The sequence below is a fragment of the Fusarium falciforme genome, chromosome 13 (assembly GCF_026873545.1).
Source record: "Fusarium falciforme chromosome 13, complete sequence".
Lineage (NCBI taxonomy): Eukaryota > Fungi > Ascomycota > Sordariomycetes > Hypocreales > Nectriaceae > Fusarium > Fusarium falciforme.
In genome coordinates this window covers 769,325-794,924 of record NC_070556.1, presented here as the reverse complement: position 1 = coordinate 794,924, position 25,600 = coordinate 769,325, and the positions used below count along the sequence as shown (strand labels likewise).

General features: G+C 52.1%; 6 protein-coding genes across 6 annotated transcripts; 2 read left to right on the top strand and 4 right to left on the bottom strand.

Moving 5' to 3' along the window:
- On the bottom strand, positions 1-828 carry NCS54_01477000 (BZIP domain-containing protein; the record flags this gene model as incomplete). Its single annotated transcript, XM_053159899.1, has 1 exon — positions 1-828. The coding sequence occupies one exon, from the start codon at positions 826-828 to the stop codon at positions 1-3; it is 828 nt and encodes a 275-aa protein (XP_053015874.1).
- A 3,555-nt stretch (positions 829-4,383) lies between these two features.
- On the top strand, positions 4,384-5,922 carry NCS54_01476900 (C3H1-type domain-containing protein; the record flags this gene model as incomplete). The annotated part of the gene is made up of 1 exon (XM_053159898.1): positions 4,384-5,922. One exon carries the CDS (start codon positions 4,384-4,386, stop codon positions 5,920-5,922), a length of 1,539 nt encoding a protein of 512 aa, XP_053015873.1.
- A 746-nt stretch (positions 5,923-6,668) lies between these two features.
- NCS54_01476800 (Hypothetical protein) lies at positions 6,669-7,622 on the bottom strand (the record flags this gene model as incomplete). Its single annotated transcript, XM_053159897.1, has 1 exon — positions 6,669-7,622. One exon carries the CDS (start codon positions 7,620-7,622, stop codon positions 6,669-6,671), a length of 954 nt encoding a protein of 317 aa, XP_053015872.1.
- A 1,174-nt stretch (positions 7,623-8,796) lies between these two features.
- Positions 8,797-11,112, bottom strand: NCS54_01476700 (Protein kinase domain-containing protein; the record flags this gene model as incomplete). Its single annotated transcript, XM_053159896.1, has 1 exon — positions 8,797-11,112. Exon 1 carries the CDS (start codon positions 11,050-11,052, stop codon positions 8,797-8,799), a length of 2,256 nt encoding a protein of 751 aa, XP_053015871.1. The 5' UTR covers positions 11,053-11,112.
- A 1,202-nt stretch (positions 11,113-12,314) lies between these two features.
- Positions 12,315-15,102, top strand: NCS54_01476600 (HET domain-containing protein; the record flags this gene model as incomplete). Its single annotated transcript, XM_053159895.1, has 2 exons — positions 12,315-13,263; positions 13,322-15,102. 2 exons carry the CDS (start codon positions 12,315-12,317, stop codon positions 15,100-15,102), a joined length of 2,730 nt encoding a protein of 909 aa, XP_053015870.1.
- Positions 15,103-19,203: 4,101 nt separating this feature from the next.
- Positions 19,204-22,299, bottom strand: NCS54_01476500 (Phosphoinositide phospholipase C; the record flags this gene model as incomplete). Its single annotated transcript, XM_053159894.1, has 2 exons — positions 19,204-20,718; positions 20,779-22,299. The coding sequence occupies 2 exons, from the start codon at positions 22,297-22,299 to the stop codon at positions 19,204-19,206; spliced, it is 3,036 nt and encodes a 1,011-aa protein (XP_053015869.1).
- Between the last annotated feature and the right edge of the window lie 3,301 nt (positions 22,300-25,600).

The window sequence follows — 25,600 nt, the reverse complement described above, 5'->3', positions numbered from 1 at the left end:
CTACCGTCGATATGAGGCCTCTCGCTGCGACTTGTCTTCGCATGCTTGTACATATCGACTAGACTCATGGACGAGGTAGTTCTGAATGAGGGTACAATTGCATCCCGAGTGCTGTAGAAGTTGCATCTTAAGCTCATACACCTCGAATGTCAGGTCGGCCACGCAGGTGGAAAGATCGCGGTGGATACGCTCCAGGTCCTGCTGGCTTGACTCAAGTTTCAGCTGTTCTTCCCTCTGCTTGACACGGAGCTTGTTGGATGCTATTCGGTTTCGTTCCTGGATTCTTTTAATGCGGTTGTTGCCATGTTGGGCTGGATCAGCGCCGTTGCTGCTGGCATTTCTCGTGCGGCGAAAAGTTGAATGGTTTGTCTTGTTCTTTGCTTGTGGATTGACGTCCCTGTCACCCAGCGGAGTTCTTCCAGTGGATTTGCGAGACATTAGATCGTCAGAGTAGCAATTTTGCTTTCGATTTGGTTTCTTTGGCGTCGAGGGTGAGTGCCAATGGCCCTGGACAGGAGGTAATTCCTTAGAAATCCTATGCTCAGACACCGAAAACAGGGGCGTATCCGCTATGACAGGATCGAGGCCATTCCACGAATTCATATAATCGGTCTCATGGCTGATATCATGCCAATGGTCTGTCGAGTTGGTGTTATAGTGATAGAAGAAGCCATCGAGTAGAGGACCACTCTGGGTATAAACGCCGTTTGACATGCTGCTCTTGCCTTCTGATGTACCAAACGGGACTAGCTGGTTTGACGACCACCATTGCTCCCATAGAAGAGATTCGGGGGTGTAGGATGTCCCAAAGGTTGAGTCGTCTCCCATGTCTCTCGGCTCACCGAGGGCTCTATTGTCCGTGAGATAAAGAGAGATCACAAGGTATATCACTATACAATGAAGTTCAACTGATGGCCAAAGCAGTGGGGGAAGAGCTAGGGGGAGACTCTAACCATCTAGAACCGTTTTGAATACCCGTTGGGCTATTTCTGTGCTAGTGACGGTGATTTCGAGTAGGTGAACAACCGCGCACTGGAAGCTCGGGATGACGAGGGGTTAAAAAAGCTACTGTGCTGACGCTCATACAAGTCGCTGCGAACGAAATGACCTGCAATATATTAACAGAAATCGAACACAGGAGGTGCAACGGCCGACAAGGAAGGTCGTTCAATTGCCCAGACCGATCAGATCCCGACGAGTGGCGGGAAGGGAAAGGTCACATTTAAGGCTGTGAAAGCGCATGGATAAGAACCCATATCTCAGTACCATTGAAACGCTAGGTTCGGAAGAAGTTCCCCGGAAAAAGATGGCCACGCTTCGAAGCTAAGATCCTCGATCTAGCCTGACTCGCCATTTGCTGGGAGGGACGGCGCGATCGGGATGGAGCTAGGATGGTACCTGGGCTCACATTCCATTGTCGCTAGTCCAGAAAAGGGATAGTTGGGGGACTAGGGGAATCACTGAGACTAGCACAGGGCCGAACCCCTCAGTGTTGAAGACCGTGTGAGAGTTTGGAAACCCGCCCAATAGGCAGCCAAGGTTGACGCATGTTTGTGGCCTCCACCTGCGGAATTGAAAAAGAGTACTCCGTAGTGGAGTTTATTCAAGATGATTTGGCATACTCAGTAGTCCACGGGGCTCAATGTGCAAACACCTCTAGGATAAGACGGCGAGATGGGACAAGAGGAAACCACGGCGATGGTCAGTCTACCTATTTTGTTTATCGGATGTCACGTATTCCCACAACCAGTGTTTATTTCAGAAACATACTTGGATCCTGGTTCGCCAGATCAGGTGCTGCCTCGCACAACTCATCATCCCATCAGTGGTCTTAAGGCTCCAAGCCGTACCTTGCCCCAGTTGTTTCGTTGTCAACAGCTAGTGCCTGCTATAGGGGGTCTCAGGGCACGTGACTGATGAGGCTATATCGCTACTAACGGGAGCCTTGATTGGTCTGAACCCCTCATCGTGACCTGCTTGGAGCCTTGAGACCACTGATGGGATAGGTGTGAGGCTGCGAGCAAAGGATCTTATTTGATGTTGTTCTGGGATAGACCATTGTGCCAAGGGAAATCTTAACCCTTTCACCGAGTAGCTCGCATTTTCCCGTAATTATCGGCTCCACTGCCTTCAACGTGCAGCTTCGCGAGCATGGGCAAAGCAAGTCGCTCTGCATACCTATGTACACGGTTTACACCCAGGAAACCTCACTAAGGCGACTCGCCCGGTGGGTCGACTGGGTGGGCCCACTTTCAAGTCTACTCACCGGGTATCCGATATTGGACGCCACGATCTACCTCTTTATTTCTTGCGGCTCAACAGGCTCCTTTTGGCGGTGAATTTAGCACCAACCTGGTCCAAAAATACGGGCGTACCTGCTTGAAACAGCCCTTATCAACCGCTTTCTGCAGCTTCGAGGGCAGCCCAAGTGGAAGCGATATACAAGCACAAGCTCAAGTGGCGGCAGCGCGTCATCGACAACCTTTTTAAGACCTTCCATATCGCCAGTCAGTCAAGACAGAGATCTCAGTCTGAAGATGAATTCGCGCCTATGGGACGTTGTGATTCCCGGGTGGGCCTGCTTATCGGGATCCTGTCACGGGAGTTATCTGATTGGTTGCCACTGCGTCACACTGTGATTGCAAGAGCTGACATTCATCCCTCTCATTCCCTCACTTCGGGTACCCTTTTCCGACCCGCCACACCATACTCACATTCAGACCGCGATTTCTCGCGCCAAAAAAAAAAAAAAAAAAGAGCTATCGCCAAACTGATTTTTGCAATCGATGCAGCATGCATAAATGGACAGAAAAAAGTCTTCAGCTGGCTCTTCAGGACCACGAAAATGGGATGTCACAGAATGCAGCTGCCGACCGGCAATGCGGCTTGGAGAAGACGTTAACCAGACTATCCCCTCAATTGTGTTAAGCCTCCCGAAGGTACCTTGCCCCAGTGTTATGATACTAGCAAGGTTCTCAGTTTATCACTGTGATAAGATCTTATCTGTTATGCTCTTATGATAAGTGGACATGAGGGCTCGGTGAAGAGGGGATATTTGACATGTCCATCGCCATTTCTGTGGGTTCTGGTGTATTCTCGGTTTTCGACAGTTGTCAATGAGAGAATTACAAAGCAGCGCTCGGCGATACGACCGCCGCCGCAAAGGGCACTCAGGAGATGTCAAATTTCCAATGCAATTTTTGTTCCCAATGTTTACAACTGCGACATTCACATGCCTGCAAAACACCACTTGCATTTTCATGGCACCGTCTCCCTTCACCTGTAAGTGTGGTAAGTCTCTACTACCTACATTGCCCCACACTATCCCGGTCCTCACGAGAGTACATGAGGGGAACATGCGAGTCAAGTCAATAGACTCATGAGACGCCAAGTCTTACGAATCTCGAATCGCATGTCTTGGCGTTCGATTCCATGCAAATAACGATTCTTGGGGATCGAACCATCCTCAGGGATCGGGCCATCCACAGGGATCGACCGAACTTCCATCGATTGGGCCGGATGAGCCACGTGAGCCACACGAGCCACGTGATTCGCCGGAAACGTTTCGAGAGCCCCTGTGACGAGTTGCTCGAGGTCCTCTCCTTGGGCGGGTGGCCACTCATTTGCTCACGCGAGGGTGGGGGGTTGCTGCCTGCGACAAACCCACCATCTCGCTGGTGAATGCTTTCTTGAAGCAGCTTGGCAATCAATGTGCCAACCCCCGAGAAAAACTGGCCCACAGTTTACCCGATATCATGCTTGGATGGTGTCGCATATCACCACTCGGTTCGTGCGACTGGATATGAAACGCGGCCCGTACTTTGGCTTCGTGTATCCGGTTTCACATCCAGCTTGTCGCATCAAGGATTCCAATCCTAACGACATGAGCTTAAATAGCTGTGCCCGAACACATGGCTGTTCAATTTCCTTTTTTCTTCAGATAATTCCCATAAATTGACTGGTGCCATCAATGATCCCTGTGGAGCCAATTGTCTGACATCTTTTTTGCTTTTTGTGCATCCGTTTGTCGCACACAGAGCCTGATCAGAGCGGTTTCCTCTGACCCGCTGCGGCCCATCACGTGATGTGATAACTCAGCCATCAGGCAGGCTCGGCGGGCGCTATTTTATTTGGGCACCTAGGTGCCCATGTATTGGCCGCCGGCAGGCTCTGCTCTTCTCACCTCATTGTGAGGCAGCCTTTGTCCCGCATACGGCATCAGCAGCGACGACAACGTTATCTTGTCTCTCTCCCTGAGCATTTCTAGTAGAGCATCATCAGCTGCGCATACTTGCGAAAGTATTCATCTCGTCGAGATTGTGAGATTGGTTGCGCATCAACCGGCGATGCGGGGCCGATCGCCAAGGGCCCTTTGTCGCGACCATGCTTCCTGATGAGACAATCAACAGGGCGGCTGACAAGCTTGCCGCGTATCGGAGCAACGATGCCCTCTCCGAGATCCTAGACCAGTATCAGGTCCTCATTGAAAACTACCGCCGCCTGAAGAGCGACTACGAAGAGGAGCGCGAAGGAAGAGAGCGATACAAGCAGCTCGCCCGCGGCCAGGAGCGCAATCCTTTTGCCCTCGTCGTCATTGACGGAGACGGCTATGTCTTTGACGAACACTTTGTCGGCGTGGGAGAAGAGGGCGGCAGCAGAGCCGTCAAGCAACTCATCGATAGCGTCAAGAGCAGCCTCCGCCGCAAGGGACTCGAAAGCTGCGAGGTCATGGTGCGTGTCTACGCTAACCTCGTGGGCTTGTCAAAGTCTCTCTGTAAGAACGGGCTTTGCGGCGCCGAAAAGCGTTCCCTCTCGTCCTTTGTCGCAGGCTTCAACAGATCTTATGGCCTCGCCGACTTTATCGACGCCGGTGAACTAAAAGAAAATGCCGACTTCAAGCTCAAAGCTATTCTCCGCCTCTACGCCGACAATGCCCAGTGCAAGCACATCTACTTTGCCGCCTGCCACGACGTGGGCTATGTCTCCGACCTTACCCCCTATAGGGGTAACCAAGACAGGTTTACCCTGATCCGCACTCCGAGCTTGCTCTTCCACAAGGAGTTTGAGAAGCTCGGCATGAACATTGAGGAACTACACGGCGTCTTCCGCCAGACTCCCCTCACGTACGCTGCTTCATCTCAGATCAAGCCCAACAACTCATCCACCAAACTCAACCTAGCATCTACGAACCTGTCTAACGGGGGAACCGCCAGCAACGATGGCAACGCCGTCTGTCAATTTTACAGCCTCGGCAAATGCCGATATGGAAACAGCTGCCGACTGGCCCATATCGACACCAAAACTTCGTCTCATACGAGCCAGAACAGCACCCCGTCGCCTCCTTCTATCGGTAATGGCTCAAAGCCGGATAGAAACCTCAACAGCGACTGGCGCCGCGGCTCCAGCAACTCCCTCTCCAAGGCCAATATCGAATCACTGCCCAAGAGGGAAGACATCCTAGAAGGCTTTGTCGCCATCAACCACGTCGACGACCGCCTCGATGCCTTACTGCCTACCCCTTCCGCCGACTCCATCAAGCGACTCAAGGCGTTATCCGCCGAGAAGAGGTTCTGCAACAATAAGCAGCTCTTTGACGCCTGCGACAATGACGACTGCGAGTACGAGCACAACCCAATCGCCGAGGAGCTCAAGCCGGCCCTCGAGTGCCTCGCGCGCTCGGTCCCGTGCTCTAGGCGCGGCGGGTGCAGGAAGGCTAACTGCGTATACGGGCACGTCTGCCAAAAGGCCGATTGTCGTCACCGAGGTGGCAAAGGCTACTGCCGGTTCCCCAGCAGAGTATGTTTGGGAGAATATTCTGTCAGCAACTACGTCCCCGCGAACGACTCCCCTATGCTGTCGCCCTCTATGGACTCGGAGGACGCGCGAAACGCCGAAAACGGTGGCACGAACCTGTTGTATTAGGTTTCAATAACTCGGTAGGAGAGGTATAAAGAAAAGTTGGTCATCTGGCCACGAAGGCCGGTTTAACTTGTCTTGTTTTTCTATTCTCGCTAACGCACTTCTCGATTGTTGAGAATACTGAGGGAAGTGGGAGCCCAAAAACACAAAAATCCCACATCCACGATGGTCTTCAAGGTTGCCCCTCCTCGCCATGCTCCCTTTGGCCCCGCAGGCCGCGGCCCTTCCGTCGACTCGCGACAACCGGATGGTGTGTCTGCCCCCGGCCAACTGCCGCCCCATCGGCAACTGTGAGTTCTGCTGTGCCCAGGATGTCGTCCCGGACAGCGCCAATGGTTACGCCCACGATACCGGGTGCCCCGCTGGGTAGGTCAACTTCATCTGCGACGATGTTGAGACTTCCACCTTGAAATGAGATTCGTGGGATAACCCTAGAAACGGAAAAGCTGTAAAATGGTTGTGAGTCCTCAAGGCTAGGTCGCGGACAGAACTTTCGACTTTAGGAACAGGCCATAACTGCTGCGAAAACAATTCCAGATCGTCAATTCAATGCTCACGCATGAGTACCTATGAAGTGCTCTTGTAGACTCGACCATTGCAGAGTGACCGCCACCTTAGACCGCTGAACCCTTAAGCTAGCCTCTTAGTCCCATCTCTGTGCTGATGCCCACTCGTAGGCACGAAAGCTGACTAGATAAACTAATCGTAATGAGTCTCGGACGTCTTTGTATTTGAGATAGACAGACGTCCTAGTCTTGGGCCTTGGCTTTTCTCTTCACCTCTTGCACAGCCTGTAGCACCTTTCGGTTGGCACGATCTCGCTCTTCCAGGTCTAGGGCCCCGTATGACTCCCTCGCCTGTCTAAAGACCTTATCTTCCCATGCGTCGCCCATGTTCACCTTGCCGGCATCGTCCCAGCAAGCTTGCACGGTGAGACTGACATTTTTGAGCAGTCCTTCTAGACCTCCAGGGCCGCCGCCAGCATGGAAGCTCTTGAACGGGCCAGCATATGCCCAGCGGGGCCCCATACTAGTCTCAATAATTCTATCGAGCTGCTCAACCGTCACGATGCCCTGGTCCACAAGATGAATTGCCTCGCGAAGCAGCACCCACGCTAACCGACCCGCCACAAAGCCTGTGATCTCCTTCTGGAGGAGGACGGGCTCGCGGCCTCTCCGGCGCCAAAAGCCAACCGTACGGTCGATGACAGATTGCGACGTTTGCGGAGAGGGCACGATCTCCAAGAGGGGTAGGATATGAGGCGGGTTGAAGGGGTGCACAACGATGAGGCGGGATGGGTCGCGCATCTGGACGTTCTGGTGGGAGGCTGGGATGCCAGAGGTGCTGGTCCAGAACAGGGCGTCTGGCGGAGCGTGCGGCTCGACCTCAGACCAGAGGGCGGACTTGAAGGCGAGGTTCTCGGGACCGCACTCTTGGACTATGGCGCTGTCCTTAACGGCGGCCGGCACTGAGGAAGCCAGCTTGACCTGTGGGACGCGTATATGGAGGCTCTGTGGGAGGAATGCCGGGAGAGACCTGAGAATGTGAGACTCGAGGTCCGGGCGAACGTCCACGATCGTGAGATTAGACGGAGTCTTCAGATACGTGAGGTGCAAGGCGGCGAGAGAGAGGCCGATGGTACCGGCACCGATCACGGTGATCCGTAGATCTCCATCATCCCTGTTAACATTGACGCTGGCCATTTTGAGCACAAGTAAGAACTTGTCTGGTCCTATTATCAAGAGGAGTTGAAAAAGTCCGTGAAGCCGTGGGATGACGCGCCAGGGCCGAGGAGTCGTAGCACTTTAAAAGCGATCGACACACGTAGTCAGGTGACGCGCCTTTTGGATGACATGCTGTACGGGCTTGATTCAAATAGGAATAGCCTAAAAATGTAACCCGGCTCATAAACCCCCTGAAATAAACTGCGATGGCCCGTCACCCGTCGGCAAGTGGTGGGCCTCCAAGTCCGTCAAGCGACACCCCAGAGCTTAAGACACGTTTCTTTCCTAAATATGACTATCAGAGGGCTAAATGCAAAGGTCTGACTATTATTCGCGATTGGTTTACGCTCGCGGCGAATATAATCGCGAAATATGGTATCATGCTTGCTAATATCTATAGGCAGTGACTATGCGCGCCGAACCACTTTGCTACAGACGCCGCGTTACGGGCGCCGTGTGGCTGACCCCTCCACATCTGGCGGCCCGTACCTCGGGGTCGTGTATCCGGTTTCACATCTGGCTTGTCTTATCAAGGACTCCAATCCCAACGACATGAGTTTGAATAGCTAGAGTATATCTTCTAGATCAACAGGACTGCTTTGTTCGAGCCCAGTTGACGGGCTTCCTACGCACAACGCGCCTTCTCGATCATTCCCCCGCCGCCGTCCCTTTCCCCACGTGGAATTTTTTTGATCGCTCCTCTCATCCGCAACATCTGCAGCGGTCACGAGCACTGGCAGCGGGAAGCTTTCGTTCTGCCATGCTCTGTTAGTAACAATCCGCCTATGTCACCAAGGTATATTCTGACCTTTTCCTCGTCCGACAGCGGCAATGCCTTTTCAGTAGACTTGAACTCATATTTCTCGCCTCTCCGACGTATGCATATATACACCTCAGCATCGTAAGTCTGATGGATATTGAGGCCGTTCTTCTTGAGAGTGCTCCATTTCTTCTTGAAGTTCTCATTACTTCGGTCTCTTTTAGCCTTTTGGGCGTGCTTACCAACTTGGTATAGCACAGTCCCTAGCATGGTGCGTTTCGTGTCATAGCACATTCAGTATCCCAGCACATTCAGTATCACAGTATATTCCTTCACAGTACATTGAATATCACGGCACAATCATTCACAGCACACGCCCATTAGACCCCGGCCTTATTGTGTCAGACTCGCCCGCAAGGACTGCGCCTCAGCAGCAAAAACGTCCTTCTCATGCTTTCCTGGCGCCCATTTCCTCTTCCGATTTCGTCTGTTGACGTTGATGGGTCCGAGAGGTTGTCGGGCATGGAATTCCGCCAGCATCAAATCCACGATCATGCATCTGCCAGTGCGCTTATCGTAGAGCACGTTGCGTGGCTCTGCATCGCGGTGGAGGACTCCGTGCTGATGCAATCGACCGAGCGCGGTAAGAATCTCATTGGCGACATCTGTATTGACTTCTCCCAATCCTTTCAACACTGGTCGCCCGCCATAACTGAGGAACATGAAGTCCTCGTACACGCCGCTATCGAAGTAATAGGGCTTGATGAGGTCAACAACACCGAGACAGACCGGAACGAACTTCCCCTGGAGGTCCTGAAGATGACTGTATATCTTGTTTTCGTGGCGTAGATGCTTGGTATCCATGGACTCTACTCCTTTCGCCACAAGTGTGTAGCCATGTGATGAGAGGCGGAATTTGAAGAGGGCTCCACGTGATCCAGATAGGTAGAGCGGCACACAATCAGCATCCTTTCCGCGATCAATTGCTAGTTGATCCCTCGCCAGACGAAGAAACTCGCGCAGGGTGATGTGTATATTGCCATGATTCGCCAAGTTGGGGCATTTCTCATCCATTGGGCCCCCGAACGCGAGCCCACGAAGACAATCGTGCGTGCAGTATGGTCGATCCCAGATGTTTGGTCGCACGTTGGTGCCCTCTTGCGAGGCTGCGCTTCCATCATGCCCCTGCATCTCGCTCGATCCGACGCCTGTTGATGTGGTGGTCAAGGCACCTCCGCGACTAACGCCTGGGTTTGGCGTTGGGCAAGGGCTCTCGTCGTCATCGTCGTCGCTGCTGTCATCGCTTGGCTGCTGTGCCCCGTCTCGGGGTGGCAAGCATCGCGAGCGTGTCCGGATCGGAGAGCGTACAAACCCTTTCCACCGTTGCGCCTTGTAAGGAGTCTCGCGTCGCGGCTTCCGATCTGTTGCCGGGATGCTCCGCAATACGTCCTCATACTCCACGGCCCATGTATCAAGATGCTCAGCAGCGTCATGCCAGGCTTGGCAGGGCGGCGGCGATCGGATGGCCTGAAGCACAAAGGCAAAGGCTTGCGCAACAGCAGTACGATGGAGTCGAGTCTCGTCATCATCTTGGACGTCTAGGCTTGGCACGCAGACGGAGTAGTAGACACAGGAAGGGTCGTCCGGGATGCGGAGGAAAACATATGCCTCCCCGGTGTCGATGTACCCATACTGGATGCCTTTACCTATCATATAAGAGAAGAGCTGGGTCACGACGGCAGTAGCAAGTCGCCTCGCTGCGAATTCATATCCCTCGCCCTCCTGGTTGATCACATCACGATCCGGCTGGATCTCCGAGACCAGCCCAGTAACGATCTCGCTGCGTCTCAACTTATGTGGCGCCTTGTACTCGATCGCAACGGCAGGAATATTTTGATCGTCAGAGGTCCGGTATATGCAGAACTGATCTCCTCGGTTGCCCTTCCCCCGTGCCTTTCGTCGACGTCGAGTCAACCGGCTGGGCGGTCTGGAACCAATCGACACTTGCTCCATCGATTCGGAGAGGGAGTCGTCAGTAATACCGAGGTTCGTGTGGCTTTCGAAAGTCACCGTTCCATCAAGGCCGAGATGACTTCTCAGCGACGAGTCGTTGTACGTCGCGTCCATCAGCTTCTGGACGGCATTTTCCACAACGTCTCGCTCGCTATTTCGGAGTCCAATCTCGCTGCTGACCGGGCGAAGCAGGGATCTCACATAGTCCAACTGATGTCGAGATGGAAAGGCGGCTTGGGAAGAAAAGGAGGGACTGAAGGAAAGCTCATCCCAGACATGTTCTTGTTCCCTTGCAAATGTGGCCCACGGGATGATTCGTCGAGGATAAATTCGCCCGGTCGGGTTCGTCGTGTCCCCTTGTGTCGTCAGGGAACGGTCGGTTATTATTTCGATATCAAGGCTGAGCGAATGGCATGTTTCGAGATATTGTTGGAGTGTCAATGGTCGCGATGCGTCTGCGCGTTCTTCGGCTTCTTCGCGTCGGCGTTGCTCTTCTTCTCGTTGGTGTTGTTCCTCGAGGGCGCGACCTTCAGCAGCTTCACGTCGTTGTTGCTCCTCTTCGCGTAGGCGTTGCTCCTCTTCGCGCAGGCGGTGCGCTTCTCGTAGCTGCTCTTTCAGCCTCTCAATTTCTTCCATGGAGGCTGATGGATTTGCGCGAGAGGGGGCGGGTGGTTGGTGTCGAGAACTGGTTTGTTGTGAGACGCTGGATAAGGGAAAAACATCGGGACAACAGAACACTTCCTGCCCAGAGAACCATGTTATCATAAGCCGGTGGTCCACACAGCCACATCGAGGGCCGGGATGTGGGGCATGCCCAAGCCCAGTGATGGGATTTTCAATTCACTCACATGGCCAACCCCTGCTGGAAGCAGCATAGTTCTTCCAGCGCCATGTTTATAGTTACCTTGGATGCATAGCAGATAGTGTCCTGGAATGTGTTGAAAAAAGGAAGACAAGACGAGGTCGTTTTGGAATAAGTGCTGGGTTGCAATAAGGACAGCACGCACCCATTTTGGCCCTTCAGTGCTGCTGCATACCCAATCTGCCCACGCGTTCTCGTCTGTCCTTCAGCGCTTTAGCCGCTCAGTCCAATTCAGGGACCCTCCACTCCATTGATGACGCTGCCTCCCGCTAATGCAGGCAGGTTGCCCCGTTGGTTTTGTGCCTGCGTATGCAAGCCCTAGAATGTGCTGGTTTATGCTTGCACGCAAGACCATCAAGGAAGCTGATGGCATGGCCGGTTGAAGAGGCTTCGGAAATGGACCGCCCTCAGACCGGCAAAGAGGAGTGTAGCCAACCGCGAGAGGCATGAGGCGAAACTCGAGGGCACCTCGTTCCTCAAGGCACAACCTTTCGTCTCTTCGTTCGTTCCTCTCTTCGTTCCTCAAGGCAGAGCATAAGACCTTTCGTCTCTTCGTTCCCCAAGGCACTGAATTCACCCCTACCCCATTGCGTATCTAGCAGAACTCAGAGCGGGGACCTGACGAAACCAAGAACATACACATATCCAATCAGACCCATCAGAGAATTCGGACTAGTGACAGTAAGCCTTGCAGGCTGCCGTAGATTGGTGCCAATCAGAAGTCGCACCCAATCCTCCACTCCTTCTCCCACTCGAAATGCGTTATTTTCGCACCATGAAGTCGGAGCACACAGCCTCTCATTGACATATCCAACACCTTTTATGCTCAAGTCCGCGTTTCTATCATCTTCCCGAGTGTGTTAGACAATTGAGCTGTCCCATCCATCTCTTGCCGATCACCATACACAAACACTGAGGATATCAGTGTCGGAGCCAGCATCTGTATCACTCGCTGCACCTGGACTACCAGCATCCTGAGAGTCAGAGGCGTCATTTAGAGACAAACCTGGGTCTCCTTGCATGCATAGTTTTCGACATGCTCTGTGACAAGTGCAAGCATATCAAGCTACCCCATTCTCATGAACCGTCGTATCTACATCTCTGTCTTGTTCGACACCACGCTACTTTCGACGATCTCATAGCATCAGCCGAGAAAGGTTGCGAAATCTGTCTCTACTTTCGGCCCTTTATCGAGTACTCGAGGTCTCGACGCCAAGGGCTGGCCGAGCGGTCCCAATCTGACTGCTCGTCCAGCGATGCCATCGGGCGCCCACCAGACGACCCGTTCGAGTCGGTCCATTATGGACCAACAGATAACCTAGTCGACGGTTTCAGAACTGAATACGGCGGATCCGAACCTCTTAAATTCAGTGTCGGTTGCGGCGGGTTCTATGAATATGACTTTAGGAAGGATAAATACGGATATTTCGAAGACTCTGATGAGTGGAACGCTCGCCGTATCGAGGAGCAGGAAGCCCAAATCACTGCTGACGACGCCGAATACGAGGCAGAACTGAGCTACCGATTAGATAGATTGGGACTCGGTCTCGATTCAGAGAACAAGGATTCGGAGTCCGATGAAAACGGACGCGACTCAATTGATCCTGAACTCCAGCATGCAGAGAAAATACATGCAACTCGAACGCAACAGTATGAGGAGATTCAATGGATGTTGACGACAAAGGGCTGCTGCGACGGTCCTGAGCAGCTCTGGGTCACACTATCGAATCAGTCGGGTTCCAGTGAACTAGATACATCTGCCAAGGACGATTTCTGCACAGCAACGCTTACAGCCGGATCTATTGATGCTTATTCTTTAGAGGAAGGTGTTGAAATCTGCTTGAATGGAGTTCGCGGTTATACCAGATACACATTCGCCTCCATGCATCCGGAAATCTGGCAATATAATCCGGACTTCTTATCGATTCCTCAAAAACGCCCCAAGAAAAGCCTCCGTCCTGTTCTGGAGTTTTACCAGCACCGGCGTATGTTAGCTATTTTATAACGTCTCCTTTCGTCACATCATTACTAAATATTGCGCAGGTAACACATTCAGAACCAATCCAGCTATCTATTCACGAGAAGTTGTACGAGACCCGACGGCATTCTCAGTCCTCGAGTTGGCACGATCGTGGTTGAACAAATGTGTGAAAAGCCATGATCTATGCGAGATGAGCGGCAACATTCTAACACCGAGTCGGCTTATCGACGTTGGCGACGGCCGACGTGAGCCTGTAAGGTTGCACATTGTTGGCCCCGAGGAGAAAGCATTGCCTTACGCTACACTCTCCCATTGTTGGGGCTCAACTACTAGTGCAATAACCAAGTTGCTCCAGGAAAATCTAGCGAGCATGGTGCAAGAGATCAACATGGAAATGCTCGCGAAAAACTTCCAAGACGCATTGGTTATCGCTCGGAGACTCCACCTGCGATATTTGTGGATTGACTCTCTCTGTATTATCCAAAACTCGCCAGAAGACTGGGAAGCCGAAGCCGCAAAGATGGGGCAATATTATCACGGTTCTGAGGTCACAATCTGCGCGGTGGCTGCTTCGCATTGCCAACATGGGATTCTACGCCCACGGGCCGAAACTCAGAAGCATCCCAGAGTCGACACGGATGCGGGGACATTCTATCTGCGGCCCCTCCTCCCAGACAGCGTTACAGTCACCGATGCGTTTTCCATGTCGGATATTCGGAAACCCATCCTCACGCAGCCCTGGAACGGGCGCGCTTGGACACTTCAGGAGAGATTGTTTTCCAGACGCGTCCTGTATTTCACGGAAGAGCAAATGATATGGCAATGCCGGAGCCGTTTCTTTGCCGAGGATGGTCAGTATAGCCACCTGAGAGAGCCGGGCGGCACAAACATAGTAACAAGAAATATTGTCGATGTCTTGGATTATCGACGAAGATTCATCGGAAAAGAAAAGAAGCCAGCTCCACCATCGATCCGATCAACACAGTGGTACACGCTGGTGCAGAAATATACTCGGCGGCATTTGACATTTCCAAGGGATAAGCTGCCCGCTCTGTCGGGTCTGGCCCGTGAAGTCCATGATCTCACCAAAGCTCGGTACGTCGCGGGACTGTGGGTTGGAAATTCGAACTCCATCGTCACCGGATTGATGTGGAGCCCAGTCAGGGACAGTTACGATGGCACTCAGCCGCCCAGGCCGTCCCTTGCCAACAATGGGTCTCCGAGCTGGAGCTGGACGTCACTGGTGGCCGAGATCGAGCATGGCCTGGCGGAAGAAGATGTAATCATCGTGCGGCAGCCTAGTCTAGACCCTGAGTTTGTAGCCGTGCAGACGACGCCGGCCTCCTCGGACCCTTTCGGAACCGTCAAGGGGGGAGAGTTCGTCCTCAGGTGCTGGCTCCACGAGTACGCTGGCGTGAGGACATACCACGAATTGCGTAAGACAGGAAAAGTCTACGATTGGGCTGATACCTACGGCAATGTGACGAGCTCTGATCCCGACTCGCCGCGTGCCGACCCCTTTGCTGTCTTCGACATGACCCAGCCCGATGATCTCTGGAAAAATGAGGGCCCAGCTCTTGAGGAAGACGACCAGATCGCCTGTACTCTGCCGCAGAGACGACGGGGTTTCAATCTCGCGTTTATTGCTTACACGAATCCGTTTGAAGAAGGAGAACATGCCGACAAGGAGCATGCCGAGCAGCATTTTCTGCTGCTTGGGAGCGTTTCGAATGGCCAAGAACACGTTTACAAGCGAGTCGGAATTGCTGTTACGGAGGCGGGAACACTCTTTGCTATCAATTCGGAAAATAGGTGGAAGAGGCAGAGAATAACAATTGTTTAGCTATGATGGGGATGGAGCAGTTCGGCATTAGTGTTGTGGACTCGATGATTATAGCCAGATCACTATTTTTTGGTATCTCTGGATTCATTCAGACGTGGCCTCATTATCTCAAACGCGTGCCTCAAGCCGGCCTCTAAACTGGGTTGGCGACAGGTTTTGCAGCGCAAAGTCATTGTGCCTCCTCCGCGGCGGTGAGCGGATGCGGAGCCTCCCGAACTTCCCACTTTCTCTTCTCTAACCTTTACGTTCATTCCCTCGCCTTTGTTAATCGGTGGATGATCTCCTGGGTGATATGAAACCTTTGAAAAGCAAGGGTTGCGCCAATGGGCTAGTCGACCTAGTAAAAGAATTCGCAATTCCAGTACCATCATATGTATGACCAAACCTAACCCTAAGCCTGAACGCCATTGTGGCAGTTGCTTGAATCGAACAACGCTCTGGTTTAGGTTGGGTTTGGTAGCGTTAACAGCAAAGGGAGGGCAGTTTGTGTGTTTCATTTCCACAAAACATCGTTGGCGTAGAACATCCCCTGCACAGCCCAGGGTTAGGTTTAACTTCGGTTAAGGGTTTCGTGACTCGGCCAGGTTTCCCCCAAACCAAGAGCTCCTTGAGCAGCAACTAATACCATGCAGTACCCACCAACCATACAGCAAAAAAAAAAAAATTCCCTAACTTATACAAAACGCAATTTTTCAACCATATATAGAAAATTCACCAAAAATAAAAACCGTGAAATGATTTTCGAATTTTGTTATAGAATCGAGTGGATTTTAATATTTTCGCGATATTTTGACTTCACGCCCTGCGCGTATGCGTACCACAGTTAACTCTTCCTCCTCTGAATTTGACCTCTCATTTTCTTCTATCCCTCCCACCTCGATCACATCCTCAACAGCATCTGCCCCTTTAATTGCTTTATTTGGCTCAGAAATAGTCTCACCAGCCACTAGAGTCTCCGCCAATGTCATGAACCTTTTATTAGGATTCGGTATTGCCTTTCTCTTCTTGCCTCTACTCAACCGGCCAACTTCCTCCTCTAGACTGGCTATTCTGGTGCTTAGAGAGGCGATCTTTGACTCTTGCGCTTTAAACCCTCTCGATATCATAGAATAGCGCCTTCTTGTTGAAGGGCTCTTGTTCTTCCCTAGATCTCGGATGTGGCGGCTGGTCTTTGGCGTATTATCAGAGTCGACTTGCCTGTCTCTGTGGCCGCCTGATGTAGGCGTCGTTTCCTTCTTGTCCGGCTAAATCTCTGGATGTATGAGCGCTTTTCGTCGTGAAATTAGCCAGTTCCCGGTCACCCTCTAGCCTGAGAGTATGTTTTTCTTCGACATGCCTACTTCCCTGGCTTTGGCATAGGCCCTGATGAAGTTGACCTTGTCTACCGGCGCAGAATCGGTCAGGCTTGTTAGCTTTTGAAGCTCTTTGCGATAGGCAGCCTTAGATGCATTGAATGGGCTATTATCAAGTGGTTATAGACCGTGAGAGCAGTGAGCGGGCAGGTAACAGTAATATACGTTATTTAAAAAGCACGTAGCCATCTACTCATCCTAGATTTGGAGCCAGCGATATTTTTGGCTCCTAAGATTCAGAATAGATAGATACTAACAGACACATAGCTTCGATGACCATCTAGTATGATAAGCCTCGCATCAGACTCATCTTCCGGTTGCGTTTGAGGCAGATAGACCTCATTGAGCCACTCGACTGCGATATGGTTGTCGGTCTAGCCGTTATCGGACGTGATATAATACTAGTCGGCCACCTCCTTGAGCTCATCGATAAACCATTGATGCTGAAGCTCTTTGCCTTTAAAAATAATCCCAGGTTTCAGAAGACGGCTAGTTGCTATAATGGCTTCGAGAAAGCTAGTCTAAGCGCGGGACGGAGGGCCTTTGAGGAAGGCCTTCCTCTTGGGATCACTACTGCCGATAACCAAGGAATCCAAGCCTAAATTCGGAATGAATTAGTAGAATCAATGATTAAAACGATAAATACCCACCAAATCCAGCCATGATACCACCCTCGTCAATATTAACAGTGTTCTCAGGCTTAATCCAGCTATACTCGCTCTCGCGGATATCAAAATACCAATTGACGGCGGTTGGGGTAAAAGAACTGAACCTAGACGCCTCCTGACGTTTTCTAATCTTCGTCTTTATGGATGGATGTCGTTTCATGAACCTGGCTAGCCAGTGTATACCGATAGGCCTTTCCCTGCCTTGTTGTCGTAGGAGGGCAGTGACGGTGGCGCGAGCTTAACTGTGAGGAGGAGCATAGCCCAAGGCCTCTTGTCGAAGTATCTAGGCAACCAATCTAGACTCCTGAGGCTTAGATAATAGCTGGGCAGGCTGTGTGACCTCTGACCTTGACGGTATGCCTCTTAATCGATCAGAGAGGGTGGTCGGAGGCACGATGTTCTTCTGGGCGGCCTGGTTCTGGGAGAGGCCATTTTCTGTGACATCTAGCATGGCCTGAATAACATTGTCCTCCGTATAAGATGATTAAGGCATGTTTGAGGCGACCAAGGAAGGATGGGGAAGAGAAAACTTTGGATGAAGCTTCGGGGAGGCTGGTTGATAAGGGAGGCATTTTGAGATATTTTATATTACTGCCGTGCGACTATACCGCATGCGTCACTAGAGAACTAATGTTTAGAGTATTAAATTCTATGCAATTCTTAATATAATAGACATTTTCTTATGAAAATATCTTTCCTTTTGATAAAGCACTGTGCAAGTGAAATTGGGCATTTTGTATGGGGAAATATTTTTTTTGGCTGTATGACAGGTGGGTACGTACGGCAGGTGGGTACTACATGGTATAGCTTCTAATCATCCACTGAAAATGATATTCCATGGTCAAATTCTATCTTCAATTTCGTTCCTCAAGGCTCTTTCTGGGCAACCCGCAAGCGGGTTGCGTCTCCTGTATATTGCCAGTGTGACAATACATCCCATATATTACACGTGACCCGGGTTATTCTACTGCGGCAGCTAAAGTACATCACCTTGAAATTCTCGTACCCCAAACCATGACTTTAGGCACTCCAGTGCTTCAACTACATCACTCCCAAGCCGATTTCGGCGATCTATAATGGTTATCTTGGCCCCAGATAAGAGTCGTTCGGGCTCAGCAGACATTGCGGGAATTGATAGTATATCCACCGCCATTTTACTCAGGTTTAGGCAGTTATTCTGCTATGTCTCCTCTAGCCACTATGCAAGGGCGCTTGTAAACTCGTAAACCCGTTGAGACTTGCAATAACGTTCATATTCGTCCGTGGCAAGTGACGGTTGCAGGTGCTTGTTCCGCCAATTCAAGAACTCGTTCGGAGTCGTCGATGGGACCTCGCAGAGAGGAAGAGGTGATCCCACGGGTTTATAGCCGTTCTACAGCGTCTCCGTCAACTTCTTTGACGACTCAGCCCACTCCTTTTTCTAGTTCTCCTGTATGTAGTGCCATTTATGTGAAGGGTGGAGCACGATAGCGGCAACGTAGGCAGGTGATTCATCAGTGAGCCGGTAGTACTTGTCCAACTTTGCCCAGCCCGAGGGTGAGTGCGTTAGTAGAGGTGGGAGCAGATGTAGCTATAAAAGATTTCATGGGGCGTCCGCCCATCGATCTTGCAAGCGACACGAATGAACAGATCTTCATATTTCTGTTAAAGACTTGGCAGAAATCGGTTGTGGCAGAGCAGTAGAATCAGGATAGGAAATAGAATTGATGGTCCTCGTAAATCCCAAGAGGAGGAAATTAGAGAGAAAGAATACATGAGCTGGCCCAGCCGTCTTGGCACTGATTTGCCAGTATCTATATGCTGGTAGAGAGCACGCGCTTACATAGGTGCTCGAGCACTTGTTCAGTGCTAGCACGCACGTCTTAGCATGAATAGCGAATCGAGTCTGGTATCAAGGTGTTGTTGCTCAAGTTAAGATAGAACGAACAAGTTAAAAGACGGCTACTTCGGGAAAGAAAAAATACGTCCAGGGGAGAAACATAGTATACAGGTGAAGCCGCAAAAATAGATCATGGATAGCTATCAAAGCTGATCTTCTCTGTGCTGGGCTTTTCCATCGTGCTTCTGGGGCGGGTGCTGATTCAGCTCAAGGCCTTTCCGCCCAGGCCCTTGATCCTGCTACCATCTAGGGCGCGGCTGGGTGCGTCGATCATCATCTTCTCAATCGAATCAACCTTGATCTTGCAGAAGAGTTTTGAGAAAAGGTACTGGTCACCAGCATCGTTGAGAAGAGGTAAGGTGCGGTAGCCTTGCTTGAGGTTGCTAAGCTTAGCAGTGTAGGTAGCCACCGCCGGTCTGTCATTGTAGTTCTCGCCATCGTTGGAGAGTTTGACAGACCATCGAACAAAGACCAGATCGGGTTGTTTCTTCGTGACTTTGATCTTGAAGTGACCATCAAACATTGGGTAAAAGCCATTCTCTCGTACGATATTCGTCCGGAACTTTTGCGTCGGGTCAAGATCTCGAGGAAAGGCTGACTCATTCCTCTTCTCCCGTTTATCACTGGCGTGGAAGACCTCGACCTCGATGTACGGGTTCATCGCCTTATTGGCGGGGAGGCTGGCCGGTCGCATAAGCCGTTGTGCCGAGATGACATCGATGGTGAATGAAACAACACCGCGCTCCTTCTTGCCCCCAGGAAGTTCGGGGTTGTATGGGAGCACTTGAATGTCCCGTAGCTCCGCAGGTTTAAGCATGTAGCCCGAAAAGTCCTGGCCACCGTCAAACATGGCGCGGTTGATCTGCATACCCAAGTCGAAGGTCTGCCAGTTGAGCGCAACCATCTGGATTCCGCGGCGCCAGTACAGGAGGGGATCAAAGTTGTTGGAGGTGATTCGGGTGCGATCAGGGTAAACTCGCATCATGTAGCGCAGGTTGTGGAGGTCGACTGCTATCTTCTGTTCCTTGGCGCGAAAGTGCTTGGCAAAGGTCGACTCCATGAAGGAGAAGATGTGGTTGGGTTGCTTCGCCTCGGCGGCGTCAAAGCCAGCAAAATTGACACCGGCACAGTAGACGCCAAGATCACCAAGCTCTTTAACAATCTTGGTAGACGTCTTTCGTGAGTTTCGCTCCCCGCCGCTGTCATTGTCGCTGGCGCTTCTACTCGCCCTACCTTGCACCCCGCCTTCAGTAATTGTGTTGACACGAGTCTTTCTGACCGGTCGACGATAAGAAGGGCTAGGGCTACGCATGAGGCTCTGAGGAAGCGACTGCGAAGGCATCAACATGGCGACATCAGTCACGGAATGAGTCGGTGGCGAGTTGAGGCTGTTCCCTCGTCGGCGGCCGCGGAAATTGCTGGCAGGAGGCTCCTGCTTGATCTGCGGCTTCTTGACCTTGATGAGGATGCGTTCCATGAGCTCAGAGGGTGAAGGCAGCTTGTCATAGCAGTCTTCCAACGTCTCGGTGACCAGTCGAGAGCCGAAGGCCTCCTCCATAATGTTGACCATGATGGCTTGCTGATTAGGGTTGCAATGAACCTCGAGGGAGATCCAGAGAGGGAACCTCGACTTAACAAAGGCGTACTTATTGATCGTGGCTATGACCTCACGGAAACTAATCGAGGTCGTAAGGGTGCGACCGTGGTTGACCTCGGGCTGCCCAGAGTTGCCATCTCAGCAGTCAACCTCGACACAGCGGCAGCCTCGAATAAGAACCGAGATGTAGCCCTCGACGCTGGACTGACCGGCTACCTGTCGACCAAGGAGGTAGGTGTTGTGGGAGCTAGAGATGATATATTCGTTCATGGGGCGGTCAAGTGTGTAGTTTTGAGGCTCCAGTATAATCGCTGAGTTTATCTCAGATGTTAGGTACCTCACAAAGGCGGCTTCGGACATGACCAGCATGTCATCAGCCGCATCGGTGGTCTCGACTGCATCAGGTCGGTATCGGCGGCTGAGGTAGGCAAATTGCTTCTCCCACATAGAAAGGTTAGAATCAACGTCCTCCCCTTGGGTATCGCGGAGGAACGCTAGAAACTCTGGAAAGGCCATGCCAGTCTCAGGTTTAGCGGCAATGCTGCGAATGGTTCGCTGAACATCGTGCCTCTGCTTCATTAGGTGGATGAAACCCTTGAACTCGGTAAAGTTGAGCTTCTCACGTCGTCGGACATCGGATAGGCGGAAGTTGGTCTGCAGGGTCCACTGGGAGCTGTAAATACGAAGGTTCTGGCAAACACGCTTGACTCCGGCTATGTCCAGTTCCTCCTGCTCAGGATCACGGGGCTGGTGACCGAACTCCCTGGTCATCTCAGTCTGCCAATACTGGACCATGGCCCCATCGTCGAAGGCCATGAGAGAGGTCATTGATCCCTGCCGGTAAGTCAATGTAGCCTCGAGGAACCCAGTCCAGCGGTTCAAGACTTCCTCATTATCAGTGACAATGTGCAGAAGCTTGGTCCTCGAGCTGCCTTGGACGGTATAGATGATGGTGAACCAGGTATCCGCACACGATTCGGACATTCCAAAGTCAAGGCAGTATTGTTGAGTATCAGGACCAGTTCGGATCTCTTTGATCTCATCGACGTGTAAGGACTTATGTGGGCGAGCAGGGTCCCACGAGAGCTTGTTGGATTCAGTCTCATACAGAAGATTAACCCGTCTCGTGCGACTTCTCCTGGACACCTTGAGCACTTCACAACCATTCCGAATCTCGACCGGCAACACGGGTCCGGCCTTGGCACTGCCACTTCCATTAATTGAACCGGCAGCGTCATTGTTGCTTGATGAGTGAGTGGTTCCGTCGAGGCCAAAGAGAGATATGTTGCCATCCGGAACCGGGTCAGCCTCCTCGTCAGTGTCAGTCACGGCGTTATACTCTGGTGGCCGTGGCGGGGCAGTGGCGTTGCTGTCACTCCGACGGCGCAAGATGCTGGGACCGATACTACGGTTCAGGCTGGCAGGGGCTGCCGAAGATTGTTGTCTGATGCTGGCAAACCGATGGGCGCGATTCGAGAAGCGGCGAATCAAGCTGCTACTCTTAGGCGAGGCCTCGGGCATTGCGCTGGGGTTGCAGCTAGCCAAGCTCCGATCTAGTGAGTCGTTGCTCGTCTTGCGAGATAGGATAGACTCCGGTATCTGAAAGTTGTAGGAGTACGGGTCCTCATTCCTACCGTGCATGGGTTTAGGCGACGGTTGGACTGAGGAACTAGTAGTCGGAACGACGGGATCGGGTGACATTATGGGCGATCCTTCTTGTGAGTGGGAGGCTGCTGTGAAGGCGCTGATAGCCGATACCGGGACCTTCGAGGGCTGAATGGGTGAGCGGGTCGTTAAACCCCGGCCAGGGTAAGAGCTTGGCAACTGGGCCGATAGAGAGATCATGTCTATACGTAGTTAAGGTGAGAGGGGGGAGCAGGATGTGATATGGCTCGGGGTCTGGGTTGGAAGGAGCCATGGCTGTGGGCTTGTGGTGGTGACCGCACTATGTGAGTAAAACCAAGGCGCATCTGAAGGTTGCGTCGATATATACAGGAGATTAGTAAGTGGGATGAGCCCTGGTGGAACACGCCGGAGAGAAAGGGGGAGGGGCCGCCATTGCAGGGCAAGATACAGTTGCACAGGCTGATCTCTTCGTGGAGTAGCCGTTGTCGACCTTCTGGGGCCGACGCTAAACGGAACGCCGCGGGAGTAGGCTGGAGTCCGAGAAAGGGCATGAGCGTAGGCATGGTGGATGGACGGACGAAGGTATCACCATACATGCAAGGACGGCAGGAGCCCTACCCGGTGTCTTCCTGCTGTCTCCATTGTAAGCCAAGATTAGGGCCGGTCGGATGGAGGAGGCAGACACGTAACCACTTCTCCTTTGTGCCAATCACTCCACTGCCGAGCCACACCAATACAGCTATGCTAGAAAAATGATTCCCTCCTCGCTTCATCTTCTTGCACATCTTCAGGGATCCACCTCACTCCCTGGCAAGGCAGAGTTCTCGGAGATGCCATATGAGGCAGGTCTTGATGGCTGTTGGGCTGTTCACGCACGACGCGTGACCTCCAGTTGGTCAGACTGCATCGGGATGGGAGTTTCCGGCAGCATTAGCTCGTCCATCTGACCGTGATGGAGTTCAACGCTGCGCCCGCACATGCTGATCGTCCTCAGCCACGAACTTCTTGAACCATTCAGAGGACTCAAGAGCTCTCTAGGGGCCGTCATAAACGCCTCATGATCCTGCAGCAGTGAGACAACCGAGGTTGACATGCGTGCGACACCAACAACTCGCCGGAGTGCGCCCGTCCCCGTCTCCTTCTCTTCACCCAACCATCGCTCTAGGCATGCTGGCTTCCCCCGTTTTTGAGGCTGCTAAGCCATCACGAGCGGCCCAGGAACGGGTGAGCCGAAGACCAGCAGGTAGTAATCGAGGGAACGTCCCCGAAGCGGCGGGTAGTCTCGGCAACCCCTGAACAGGGAAATAGCGACTCGGGCCCCGTCAAGCGAGTCGTGATCACACACATCGCCTACTCTACCCGCTCTACCTGCTGATGGAACCAATCGGGGAGTAAGTTCTTGCTAGAGGCCTCTGGAGCGACCCGTGCTAGTTTCGGGAGGGGAGTCCGAGATGGCACCATCCTCCATCATGCATCAGGGGCATTGATGAGACACTGCGGCATTTCTTCCATTGGCTGGGCGTCTGTTGGAGGCCTCAAAAGTATAAACATCGCTGTGAGATGCTTTGCTGCTGCCTCAGAAGCACTGCAGCGCTGTGAGGCAGCCCGACTTGGGGAACGCCTCTAGACGGTTGGCGTTGTTAGATTCCGTGAGAAGAGGGCGGAAAAGGGAAGCTATACGAGACGCAGAGTAGAGCTGGCAATAGCACCAGAGGGTAGAATGAAACATGAATCGTAGAATTTTTCTCATACCCTCCGCAATCTGGCATTGGGGTCGATGCAAGCGTCGCCATGGCCGGTCAATCTCGGCGGCAGGAGAACTTCATTCCAAATCAGAACGACGACGCGGCAGGATGGGCGACGGGGGCTGGACTGAAGGCAGCGATGCTTGCAGAAGAGGGGAAACGGTGGATACAAACGGGCAGAGCATGGGAAGAAGCAGAAGATACATGTTCGCAGGGTCGGAGGAGGTTGATGTCTTATATACATAGAGTCACGTGATGTGCGGTTGGGCTGGTGTATGGGGGGCGCGCCTTGCCCGAATGGGCTGTCCGTGTTTACTGAGCCTAATTTTAAGCTATTTTAAGCTTAGTTTCGATTTTTGATTATTTTATTTAAAATGCGATTTGAGGTGTAAAACTGACCAACTATTTCGCTTGTGGAGCCCGTTACTTTTATCTGCCCTGCGCCGTCTTCATACTGGTACCTTCGCCATTTTGATCTCAAGGGCATCAAGGCCCCGCCGATTGGATTAAACTCATGTCCTATGACTTGCACGGCGTCTGAGATAGCGACAACCCTATCAGAAACCAGATTTTGTCGCATACCAACCTGTCCGAAATCGAGTCGGCCTTGGACCTGGTAAATATCACTGGAACATTTGGCAGCTATCTGGCACCTTCGACTGTCACACGAACTCCTTGCAGCTCTAGTGCGTTGGCGTTGAGCCTTCCATCATCGTACTCGGCTTGGGCTTCTATGGCCAATACTTTCAGCTTGAATGTTGTTCGTGCTGGAAGCCCGGCTGTGGCTTCGAGGGCCCTGGCTAACCCGGTGTCACAGGGTAGGCATGATTTTCACGGCCTCGGGAAACAACTGCGTTAGTAATCTAGCCCGTATGCTTTAGGCAACTCTGCGGGACGGAGTATACCCCACCAGAGACAACCTCAGAAAACAATCAATCAGCACACTTGCTCATTATCGTTTACCTGGCCCTTGATCCTTTTAGCACGCTCAGTGCGACACCCGGTTACTGCTCTGACACGGCTGAAATTTTCTCATATGCCAGTAAGCAAGCATGAAACCACCCCAATTGACAAAGGGAACCGTATCTCTTATTAGCCTCTGACCAATAGAGATCATGGGAATACTGGACAAACCCGGCGGAACTCACTGTCGGTATTTTGAACAAGCTGCCGCTACCCGGTTAAATGTCAACAGAACACATTGAAGTCCCTTTCCTGGCCAATCTTGCTGCCACATACTTGCGCAGTGCGCTCCCAACTCCTCGGCCCGAGCCTTCTCATGAAAGAATCCGAAAACCGGCAACTACTATCAGCCTCCGCCTGTTCGAGGTTCCCATTTTTGATGTAAGTGCTCTGTTAAGCTATCATGGTTTAGAGAATGTTAGCTGAATGGAACAGAAGCCGGTGAACTACAGCGCGTTCACGGAATGGGCCTTCTTCCCTTCCCCAGACCTTGTCCCTGCGACGTGCCCGAACATTACCGTCACCGTGGGTCCCTCCCTGCCTCGTTCAGCTTGCTTCATTGGTTCCCACTTAACCCAGCCCCATCGTCCCTGGACTTGGCCGATGGTCGTCGATTCCTCATCCCTCGACCACGCTTGCGGATGAACACATCTTGATCATCATCATCA